The sequence below is a fragment of the Pristis pectinata genome, chromosome 6, assembly GCF_009764475.1.
Source record: "Pristis pectinata isolate sPriPec2 chromosome 6, sPriPec2.1.pri, whole genome shotgun sequence".
In the NCBI taxonomy this organism is placed as follows: Eukaryota; Metazoa; Chordata; class Chondrichthyes; order Rhinopristiformes; family Pristidae; genus Pristis; species Pristis pectinata.
In genome coordinates this window covers 92,158,765-92,171,259 of record NC_067410.1, presented here as the reverse complement: position 1 = coordinate 92,171,259, position 12,495 = coordinate 92,158,765, and the positions used below count along the sequence as shown (strand labels likewise).

General features: G+C 36.6%; 1 protein-coding gene across 4 annotated transcripts in view; it reads right to left on the bottom strand.

The window, feature by feature from the left end:
• eif4e2 (eukaryotic translation initiation factor 4E family member 2) overlaps positions 1-12,495 on the bottom strand; it is a 63,058-nt gene that overhangs the window by 11,230 nt on the left and 39,333 nt on the right. The window contains exons 9-10 of one of the 4 annotated variants that reach the window (XM_052017903.1): positions 11,939-12,011; positions 9,898-10,000 (exon numbers count right to left, since the gene is read on the bottom strand). Coding sequence is in view for 1 of the 4 variants with exons in the window: in XM_052017904.1 (XP_051873864.1) it covers positions 11,972-12,011 (40 nt within the window). In the remaining 3 variants the exon portion in view is untranslated. The other 3 variants (XM_052017902.1, XM_052017901.1, XM_052017904.1) reach the window with 3 other exon arrangements.

The window sequence follows — 12,495 nt, the reverse complement described above, 5'->3', positions numbered from 1 at the left end:
ATGAAGCCTGCTTTTATGATTGGGATTTTCTCATGGTATTATTAGCTTTTGTGCTCTGGACAGCTCTTGTAGAGCAAGCTGAAGCACTGCAAGCTTTCAGAACCACAAGTCTGAATTCTGGGAAACTGTGAGAGAGCAAAATTACAAGACTCCTCAATCAACCATAGATGGCTAGGAAAAAAAGGCAAAGAATTTTTAACCACATAGCACTGTTCACAACCATAACCTAACTTTGAAATCTGACCACTGTTTAATTTAAGAAATTCAGCAGCCAATTTGTGCATAGCAAAATTCCACAAACTGAAATGAGATCATGAGTAAATTATTGGTTCAGGGATCTGTATTGACCAGGAGTTTAGAGAATTCTCCAGCTCTTCTTTGAAATGATGGCAAGGCACATTTTTGCATTCAGCTGTGAAAGTTAGGCATGATTTTTAGTTAAATGGCTCATCTAAAAGACAGCTCGACTAATAATTCAGGCCACCATTAGTACTGCTTTGAAGTGTCAACCTAAATTGTGTTCAAATCACCAGAGTGAAACTTGAATGCACAACTAGAGGGAAGAATGTTACCAGTAATTGGCAGCAGAAACCTGTTATTAAAAATGATCCTTTGGTCAGCTGGAAGTTCTTTTTTTTTAAAAATTGGGCATTTTTACAGAGAAACCAATTACCAAAGATAATCTTAAAGTTCCTGTTATGTCCAGCATGATATAAAAGTTAAGAGATATGAAAATGGGCAGAATATTCTAATGAGATCAGAAATACATTGAACATGGTCTTCATTCAAAATGTCACTAATGGCAATAAGATAGGTTGCCTTTTGTGTGGAATCCATCAAAGATCTTTGCCAAAAGCAATTTCATTTTTTCAGAGATTTATAAATAGCATCAATGAAAAGCATACCACTTGCAATATAAACAACAACTTTATTTTAAAGCTATAAAAATGTAGTAATTATAAGAAATATACATTTTATCCTATTATGAAGTTCCATCTATTTTGTTTCTTCTTCAGCTACTACCTGTCTGTGTTTGAACTTGTGTGGTGCAGCACGATCCTGTTGTATTAAGATCTACAATCGGAGGTTCTGCACTTGACTAGATCTTTCAGGGTAGATGCCTGTTGCTTAATGGAGTTAAGTGTGTTCAATGCCCACCAGGAACAAATTGGCCCAATTAAACAGAAGTAATCCAATCATGTTTTGTTCCTATTCATTCAAATCAGTGCAAAGACACCTGTTTACATCAATACGTCTAAGCATTTCAACTCAATCATGCTATTCCAGAAATGGCTCTAAATAATTTACAAGTATAAAAATAACAATTAGCTATCAGTCCCCAATTGTTTATTGAAAACAATCTACTACTAGCCTTAATCAAATTATGAACAATATAATCTGCATTTTGACTTTGGAATGTAATTAAATTACAATGTGAGCTTCAACCCTATAGCAATCAAAAATAAAGCAGGCCAATGTAGAATAAAAATGGAAACTGTTGGAAACAGTCAGTAGACCAGGGAACATCTGTGGAAAGAGAAACAGTTAAAGTTCCAGGTCTGGAATACTTGATCAGAACTGGAAAAAGAGAAAACAAGCTAGTTTTCACCAACAGAGTAAGCAGGGGAGGGATGGGTGGAACATTTCTGATAGGGTGAGAAAATTGACTTAATGTAAGTAGGAGAAGTAGGAGATAATGTGTAATGTGTTGATAATACACAAGGAAATAGCAGGCCAGACTATACAAAAACAGAGACAAAAATTAAGATGGGCAGAAATGGACAGTTTACAGACGTGAAGAAAGAGCAAATTACCCAAAGTTGAAGAACTCGATATGGAGTCCATGTACCCAGATAGAAGATGAGGTGTTGTTCCTCAACCTTGCAGAGGGCCTTGTTGCAACAATGAGGAGGGCACAGATAGCAAGTTCAGGGTTGGAGTGGGATGGTAAAATAAAGTGGCAGGCATTGGAAGGCCCAGGGTCACTCCTGCGGACTGAACACAGGTGCTACACAAAGTGATTACACAATCTGTGCTTGGTTTCTCCAACGTAGCAGGGATCACATTGTGAACACCTAATGCAGTACACCAGATTGGAAGAAGTGCAAGTGAATTGATGCTCCATCTGTCTGGGTCCTGGGATGGTGGAAAGGGTAGAGGTGAAAGAATAAGTGTTGCTTCTCCTATGGGACCCATGCTGACCTTTCTGTCTGTGGCTCCTGGACAGTTACAGTGAGGCTCAGTGCAAGCTTGAGGAATAGCATCTCATTTTCCACCTGGGCACACTGCAGCCTTCTGGTTTCAATACCGAATTCTCCATCTTTAACCAAACTCGCTCTTCCTTTTTTGCTATAATCACATCTGGCCATTTCCATCTGTCATTATTTTGGCTTAGTTTTTCTTTTTCTATTTGTATAGTCTGGCTGCTGAGCAGGCCCCATAGCCTTGTTATTAGCAACACATTACACAACCAAAGAAGCATAATTGATCACAACTGCAGTCCCTATCACTACATTTACTCATTTGATCTCACCCTATCAGAGATATTGCCTTTGTTCTACACATCCATTCCCCACCTTTTCGGCTACTGAAAACCAACTTGCTTTCTCTCTTTTCTAATTTTGATGAAGGGCATGAACCTGAAATATTAACTGTTTCTCTTTCTACAGATGCTGCCTGACCCACTGGATATTTCAGACTTCCATTTTTTTTTGATTTTCATGCTAATGTAGAAACTAATTAACAGAGGTTAAATCTGACTTGGATTATACTGAGCCTTAAAAATTTTACAATGACATTATTACTCTTCACAAAAACATGGTGAATTGGTAGGTTGAAAAGATTTTTCTGAATCAACGTTGTACTTAATTTATATAATCTTCATTGACCAAAACTAGCTTCAAAATTATTGTAGATTAACAATACCTTACATTTATGTGGGGCCTTCAACGTAACAAAATCATCACATAATCCTCCACAAGAGCATTATTAAATAAAAATAAAATTCATGCCAGACCACAGATGATGATATAGGTGGAAATAAACAGAGGCTTGGTCAAATGGTAGCTTCTACGGAGTGGTTTAAAGGAGGAAAGAGCAGTAGAAAAGCAGAAAGATTTGAGAAGGAAATTCCAGGGTGTAGAACCATAGCAGTTGAAAGTGAAACAATTAAATTTGAGGGTGCTCAAAATGCCAGATATAGAGTAGGGCATAAATCTCAGAGTTATAGGGCTGGAGGAAGATTAGATAAAGGGAGGTGTGAGAACGCGCATGTGAGACAGTGCAAGGATTTAAAAACAAGGACAAGAATGTTAATATTAAAGCATTGCTCAACCAGGAGTCAGGATAGGTCTGAAAGCACAAGTGTAATGGGTGAAAGGGAATTGGTATTAGTTAAGAAGCAGGCAGCAGAGCTTTGGGTAATCAAAACTTTACCAATGGTAGAGGAATTTCTTTAGCCAGAGGGTGGTGAATATGTGGAATTCATTGCCACAGACGACTGTGGAAGCCAAGTCATTGGGTATATTTAAAGCAGAGGCTGATTGGTTCTTGATTAGTAAGGGTGTCAAAGGTTATGGGGAGAAGGCAAGAGAATGGAGTTGAGAGGGAAAAATATATCAGCTATGACTGAATGGCGGAACGGACTCGATGGGCCAAATGGCCTAATTCTGCTCCTATGTCTTATCGTCTAAGATGAATCTCCACCACCTTCTCAAGGGTCATTAGGGATGGACAATAAATACTGAACAAGCAACAAAACCCACATACCAAATTTATGAACTAAAGAAAAGACTGAGAGGGAATTTAGAGGTCTACAGGATCATGACAAGTTTAGATACAGTAAATAGAAAGAAGTTCACATTAATGGATGGTTCTACTATATCTACTTTGTCCTCATACCACAAATGTGTTTATTCAAAGGGACATAGATTCAAAGTTATGGGTACTGTTACGTACCAGCAACAATAGAAACACACCGAGTTATGTACAAGAGTTAGAAACTATTTTATTAGTAACTACTTATGATAATAAGTAAAGATGATAGATATCAAACACTAACCCCAAAACTAAACTCGAAGTGTGTGTGTGGCCAATTCCCAAACCCCAAGTCTAGGAGTAGTTCTCAAAGTTCAGTTCAGCAAGTCATAAGGTGAAACATGAGCAAAGGCTTTTGCAAAACCACTGTTGACTGAAGAGAAAATGTAGAGAAAATATAGAGAGAATTTATGAAATCCACATGTTCCACAATGGAACCCATATGACCCCTCAATCACTGATGATCTCCTTTGCTTTGTTCCAAAGTATCTGCCACCCCAAAGGCATTCGATATGTGGCCGCCCACATAAATATCTGTTTCCCATTACAGGTTAACGACAAAGTGGACTCCACTTGTTTGCTCCAAAAATCCATACATGGATTGTAGTGACAGACACAGCTATTGTTCTTCATCCATTGTTACGGAGACCAGCATTCAGTCTCTCTCTCTCTGACTCACTGAGCAAAAACCATCAGCACGTTGTTATCTTGCTCTCTTGATGACACCACACACACACACTACTACTCTACCGTCCAGGAGCCTTAAAGGGACATTCACCAAATAGCAACCTGGCTCGTAACAGTACAAGATGCAGAAGAACTGTGAGGAAAAACATGGTATTTAATGTAGAGAGTGGTAATCTAAAGATATACAAAATAGAATATCCATGTAACCTGCACATTTGGCTTTTAAACTCCCTTTAAATTTTACAAATGTGAAGACTTCAACATGTAACTTTGGTCAGGGAACTGCAAAGGAAAAATTCCTGAAAGATTTTAATCTTATTGTTTGGGATGAATGTATAGTGGGTCCCAAAGCAGCCATTGAAGCATTAGGTCAAAAGTTGCAAGATCTTAGACACAATAATAAATTAATAGGTGTTACTTTAGTGCTAGTTGCAGATTTGCGTCAAACGCTATCAGTAATCCCACGAGTTTCTAAAGCAGATAAATTGAAAGCATCATATACTTGGGAAAATGTTAAATAATTAGACTTGAAAACCAATATGCGAGCACATTTGACAGGCAGTCCACCTGCAAGAGAGTTTGCTTTGAACTTACTCAAATTAGGAAATGGGCAAATTAAACACAAAGATTGGAAATGATTTTGCTGAAAAACTCAGGCCAAATTGTTACATCATTTCATGAACTGATGCAAGCTGTTTTCTCAAATGTTACTCAATACTATATGAATTACCAATGGTTGAGTAAAAGAGCAATTTTAGCACCAAAAAAATGATGCAGCACAGCCATGAATAAAGACCTTCTTTAGAAGCTTCCTGGATGACCTGTACAAAAATATATATATAAAATATATATTGACAATGTGACATTGATGAGGCTGTACATTTAGCTATTGAATTTTTAAACTCTGTCACTGCCTAGTGTGCCATTATATATCTTGAAATAAATTGAGCTTCAATTATGCTAATCAGGAACTTAGATTGGCGCAAGATTATCAGCTCAAAAATTGCTACCATGTGTAATTGAGGCTATAATAATGACTAGTGATACTGTTGAGCAAAATATCCTCATCCTCCAGATATCAATTATCCCATCTGATCTACCTTTTTAATTCAAGTAAGTTCAGTTCCCTGTTCAGCTTAGTTTTACTGTGAGCATTAACAAGTGCAGGGACAACCAATAAAAGTTGTTAGCCTTAATCTCAAAATGTATTGCTTTTCCCAATGTCAGCTGTATGTTAGTTGCTCCAGAATTGGAGATAAAAGTAATCTATACATTTTTACACTGGATTCAAAAGAAAGAAACAGGATATTCTGAAATGCTTCAACATTGAAATCAATTTACATGTTGCGCACAAGTACATACCTATTTAAAGAGAACTATATTAAATGTAAATGTTGTACATTTTTTATTTTCTGTATTTTTTTTATTAGTAACTTAGGTTAGACTACATAATTTTGACCACATAATTTTGCTATCATGGAGTAATTATATATTCAAGTTAGATTTTATTTCATTCACAAGGAGTGTTATAAAACCCAATTGCATGGAAATAAATGTAAACATCATGATTTCCAGCATAAATAACCCAAGCAGCTAGTGATCTATAACTCACTGCCTATTAAGGTAGGAGGAAATACTCCATCAAAGTCTTCAAGTGGAAATTGGATTAGCACTTGAGGGATGATAATTTGCAGAGATACATTGAAAGAGTTGGGGAATTGGACTGAACAATTTGATCCACAAGGTTCCAGAGTGAAACCAGTGGTCCAAATTACCTTTTTGTGTTCATTTTTCCTTCTGTGCCGTAAAAGTTCCAACTGCTATAATTCTGGTATTGTGTGATGGCCACTGTGACACCAATACAACATGAAAGTCTTTATATTTCCATCTGTAAACAAAGTATCCAAAACATCACAGATGACATCCAAGATTGGGAACCATTTGGGACTGCTCTGGAGGTGATGGCAAGGTTACAACTCAGAATATAACATGGATCATGAATACTTTGGTGTGTACTGTAAGAATTTTTAAATAAAAGGATAATTAATAAGCTGAAATATTTACTGATACAAAGTGGTTATATTTGATGCATAACACTGTCTAATACTTTATGTTGATGTTGACATCATGTACTCCCATGCACATCCAAAGATAAGAAGGAACATTGGAAATATAAACTGTTGCATATGCAAAAGCCACTGCTTAATGCAATGTTACAGAAGTAGAACAAACATCATGCTGTTTGTAAAGCAATGCAATTTCTATTTTGATTAAAAAAAATACCAAAATTGCCCTTCAAGCATTAGAGCCATATTTTGGGCAACAAATACTTTTTTTTATTAAAGTTCTTGTGAAAGTAAAAAACAAGGTTTACCTTGAATTCTAACAATCCTAACTCAGAGCTTCATCAGTGAGGAGTGTACATTAAAAAAAATAGACACACAATCTATAATTTTCCATCTATTTCAACAGGTGGAAAAATAGTGCATAGCATGCAGCTAATTTTCTGATCCATGTTTCAGGCATGCAAAACTCTGTATCAGGAGTTCCAAAGACACCAATCATATTGTGCGTTTCCAGTTAAAAAAAAGTAAGATTGCTATACAAGAGACAAATTTGATTAAGTCAGATCTGCTAAAGGCAAAGGATCCTTACTTTAATGTGCTGTTATAAAGGACCACTTTTCCACAACACTGATCTGAGCATAGAAATATTTTTATTTCTATGAATACACCAAATACATGTAGAAAAATGTCTAGGACACATCTGTGCTCTCACTTTGCCTCAATGAATTGTGTTCAAATTACGTCTGTAGGCCAGGAGAAGCAATATTAGTACAGCACAAGGGAAAGGGAACTTCATTTATATAAACTAACCCAAACAGATGAGATTGTTCATAGAATCATACAAGACAAAAACAGGCCCTTCAGTCTATTGTGTCCATGCCGACCACCAGGTATACTAAGCTCATTTACCAGTACTTGGTCTGTAACCTTCTATGCCTTGGCTATTAAATATGGCAAGAGTATCTGCCTCCCCCACCCACTAAGTCAGTGGTTTCAAGATTTCCAACCACCTCAGATTCCCTCTGAACCTCTTGCTCTTCACCATAAACCCATCTCTCGAGTTTTAGATAATTCTCCAATAGGGAAAAGTTTCCTACCATCTACCCTGGCCCCTCATAATTTTGTATACTTCTATCAGGTCCCCCTTCAGCCTCCTCCACTCCCAAAAGGAGCAAACCCAGCCTATCCAGTCTTCCCTCACAACTTAAACACTCCGTCACAGGAGTGTAAAATGATCTTTTGGATAGATCTATTAAGAAAAAATTGTCTCCAGCTGCAAGGAGTATCAGTAACTAAAGGGCACATGTTTGAGATAATTAGCAAACAGATCTATAGCTGGTAAGTATTAAAGAAACACAGCAAAGTTCTTTCAAGAAAACAATGCCTAAAAGGCATATTGGAAAGTTTCAAAAATAACTTTCAAAAGGGAATTGGATATATACTTGAAAAGTAAATTAATTTGGGGCTTGTGGGATTTGTGCTTGGAAGTGAAGACAGGAAGTAGGACTGATTAGGTAGTTCCTTCCAAGATTTAGTGCACACATTCTGGGCTTAAGACTGTAGCTCAAAGTCTCTGATTTAAAAAAATATCACTCTATTACATCATGTTTCCCCCACCTTCTCCAATGTGGAATCTCTTTCATTCCCTCCTCCCCCACCCACATATTATTTCACAAGGCCATTCAGCCCATCAAAAATCTATGCCTGCAATCCCATTACCCTACTTATTTCTCTGTAACCTATCCCCTCTCAAATGCCAATCAACTCCATCCTGATTTACCTACCACCCCTTCCACTAGGGGTGATTTACTAGCACATCTTTCAGATGTAGGAAGAAGCTGGAACACCTGAGGGAAGCCCACACAGTCACAGGGAAAATGTGCAAAATTTATTTAGGCAGTACCAGGGTTCAGGATCGAATCCATGTCACTGGAACAGTGAGGCAGGCAGCTCTAACTGCTGAAATACTATTTTGGAAGGGGGGGGGGGGGGGGAGTTGGGCAGGCACAAAGTCTGGAAGACATATTATTTTAAAGACATTGAAGCACCAATGAGAGTGCACAGTATTTTACAAAAGTGACATCAGGACTTCAAGTTTACACCCATCAGGGAAAGATAAACAGACGAGGAATCATGGAGAGGCTGAGGTTTTATCTAAAAGGGGCTTTAAAATTAGAGTGGCTAAACACTGTTTCCATTTGTGAGGAAAAGCAAAACTGGATCCTCAATACAAGATGGTCACCATGAAATCACAAAGGGAAGTCAGAAGTATCATCATCACGGGAGTGGTGACAATGTGGAACTTGCTACATAGATTAGTTGAAATGAATTGTACAAATGTGTTTAGAGAAAGGATAGAGGAGACAGCAGGGAATAGCAACTATCCTAATAAATGAGCAAGAATGGGAGTGGGCTTGAGTGGAGTAGATACATGGATGGGCTGGTTTGCAGAATGGGGTGCTTCTACATTGTGCAGTTCTTTATACACATTGAGGAACTTCCTTTGATTGATTTTGTTTTAAACATTTTTAAATACAGTTCTAATCAACATGTATCCAGATTCAAAAGTGCTTTTGTTGGCTGCTGCCTTCTTGCTTGTAAATTATAAATCTGATTAAATGTTAATCTCATGGTAAAGACATTTAATTAGAAGCATATCCTTCCTGCATTTTAAATTATTTCTTTCATTCTTTTCAGAACTACATGTTTGAAATTGTAATATTTCATTGAAAATGAGAGAAACCTTTAAGTCATATTTAACATCAATCATAAAGGCTTTTAAGGAAAGTGTAGGCTTTTGTTTTTTTTGGGGGGAGGGGGTAGTGTCCTAAAAATAAGCATTAGTGATTTAATGGATAATTTTGAAAAAAAATCTTACAAAATAGACAAGCCGAGTTCATTCTCTTTTAAGAATGTAGCTTGTTACTAGGTAGTATAGATGAAGCATGTATATATTTACAGGTATTTGATAATGTCTCAAGAGAATTGGAGAAAGCTAAGCATTTGGAATCAGAACAAATCTATGATGGTAAAGAGATGTATTAAATGTGAGCTCCAGTCCACAAGACAGGACTGTCAATTTGTAAAGGCCATCAAAAAAATACCTGCCTGGAGGTATATAACAAATACTTTAATATTCTCTTTAGTATGGGCAAATGCAGAAAGGATGCAAATAAATGGAAGCAATTTAGATACATTAAGATTACCTATAAGAGCAACACAATGTCTCTTACAGACTACATTCAAGTTTCATTAACATGAATAATAGGGGGATTTTTGGTCCTCATGCCTGTTCCACCAAGCAATAAGATCATGAATGATCTTTTACCTTAATGCCATTTTCTAATATCCCTTGAATTCCTTTACATCTAAAGATCTGTCAGTCTCTGTGACCAAACTTCCATTGCCCTTTTAGGGTCTGACTTTCAGATCTGAAATGAGAAGAAATTTCAAACAGTGTCGAGTCACTATCCAAAATTCAAAGATTCAGGATTATTTCTTGCAGAATGGAGAATGGCAAATATCATCCCACTATCTAAGAAAGGAAGGAAAAAGAAAACAGGGAATTGTTAGACTAACTGTAGTAGGGAAAATGCTGGAATCTATAATGTAAGATGTAATACAGAACATCTAGAGAAAAAATATAAGAGCACTGACCAGAGTCGGCATGAATTTATGAAAAGGAAATCACGTCTGATTAGTCTGCTGGAACTCTTGGAGAATGTAACAAGTAAATAAGGGAGAACCAGTGTGTGTTGTGCTTGCAGATTTTCAGAAGGATTTTAAATGAGGTCACATACAAGAGATTGGTCAACAAAGATGTAGAAGCTTCAAGGGAACATTGACAAGCTAAATAAGTGGGTGACAACATGGCAGATAGAAGAGCTCAGCCACTTTGGTGTACAAAACAGAAGTGCAGACTTAGGTGTCCTCAAAAGCTAACATACAGATGCAGCAATTAATTAGGAAGGCCTTTATTATGTGAGAATTTGAGTATAGGAAAGATACCTTACTGCAATTATGTGGAGCCACTATGATACTACACCTGGAGTATTGTGTACAGTGTTAACCACCTTATCCAAGGAGGAAATACCTTCCATAGAGGGAACACAAAGATTCACCAGACTGACTCCTGATGTGGCAGATATTCTGAGTGAGAGGAGAGCAAGTAGAGCAGGACTGTATCCTCCAGTTTGGAAGAAAAAGATCTCATTGAAACTCACAAATTTCTTACAGGGCATGACAGGATGGATGCAGAAGCAGGTTTCCCCTGCCTGAGGAGTCTAGAACCAGGAGTCATAACCTCAAAATAAGAATAGGCTATTTAACACCGAGATTCCCTTTTGATTTTATTTCATTTTTATTGTGTGGTGAAACTATGCAAATTAATATTTTCACAAATGAAACCTTAGATAGCATTCATTCCTGGCACTGATAAAAGTAAAGAGAAAACCCAAGTATACTTTGCCAACTTGTTATTCTACCTTACTTAAACCATGGTACATTGTATTTCAAGAGGGACAAAAACTGACTGGCCAACAAATTTCCCATGATAATACATACATACACAATGATCATGAAGTCCGCTGTCATCCAATATTGCCTTTTCCATTTCATTATAACAAAAAATGAATTCAATAGCACCACATATCTGATCTAACATTATGTCATCTTTAACTGAAAGTAGCATTTTAAATACTTGTTACAATTTTATACAAGTTTAAATAGCCTCTTCCTCTGTCATAGTCATTGTGGTTGTTCTTTTGTAATAAGAAATGTGCAACTTGTTCATTCAAAACCTCCGGGCTAAAGTAAACAAAGAGAAAGGTCAGATTTAATACACAACACATAGCTTTCAGTAATATAGTGCTCTTTATTGGAAAATAGCACCAGACAGATAAATAAGTTAGCCTTCTTTCTGACTCCAGGATAAAGATTTAAGTTGTAGCAATTTTTTCATTTAAAAAAAAATTGAGAAGTTAAAAAAAGTAAATGGTGAAAATAAATTACAAAGATCAATGACAGATGTCAGGAATTGAGTGAAACCACAAACTTACAGCCAGCAAGCAGACTTATTCTTTCCCATATCTACCACAACGTATTCACAAAACACCAACATTTACAATATTCACAATTTTTAATACTAAGGTAGCAAAACTGCATAGAAACATATACATTAGCACCCAGCCTGACTTAAAAAAAAATTCAATTCATTTTGTGAAAACACCCAAAACTAGAGTAATTCTTCCCTGAAATTTCCTGTTGTTAGGGATTCACGTTGAACACCACCCAATTCTGAAGTATTGTTATTTATTTATTTATTTATTTTAAAAAATGTGGTTGTTTCTTGAGAACAAAGCATGCCATACCTTCCAAATAAACAAATGAGTGTAATGGAGACCTCATAAAGTGATTTTTGTATTTCGAAAGCTTGAATTGTCTCTGCAAAGGAAGAACAGAATACATTGTTACACTTTGCAGTTACACCTCTGCATGAGATTTTAATTACACATATAAACTCCTAATAGTTACAAATATTAAGCCATTAATAACGTATGGAATTACATCTTCCAATATCCCTTGTATACAATATCTCTTCCAATGTGAAAGATTTATAAAGGATATCAGGGGCAGCTTCTTCACGCAAAGTGTGGTGCGTATTTGGAATGAGTTGCCAGAAGCAGTGGTTAAGGTGGGGACATTAGCATAATTTAAAACCCATCTAGATAAGTACATTGATAGAGGTTTGGGGCTATGGGCCAAATGCAGGCAGATGGGACTCGCTCACTGGACAACACAGTCAGCATAGACGAGTTGGGCTGAAGGGCCCATTTCCATGCTGTATGACTATCTTAGCATGAGATTTTAATTATAGGTGTAAACTACTGATGATTACAATATTAATGTATTTAAAATACATGGAGTT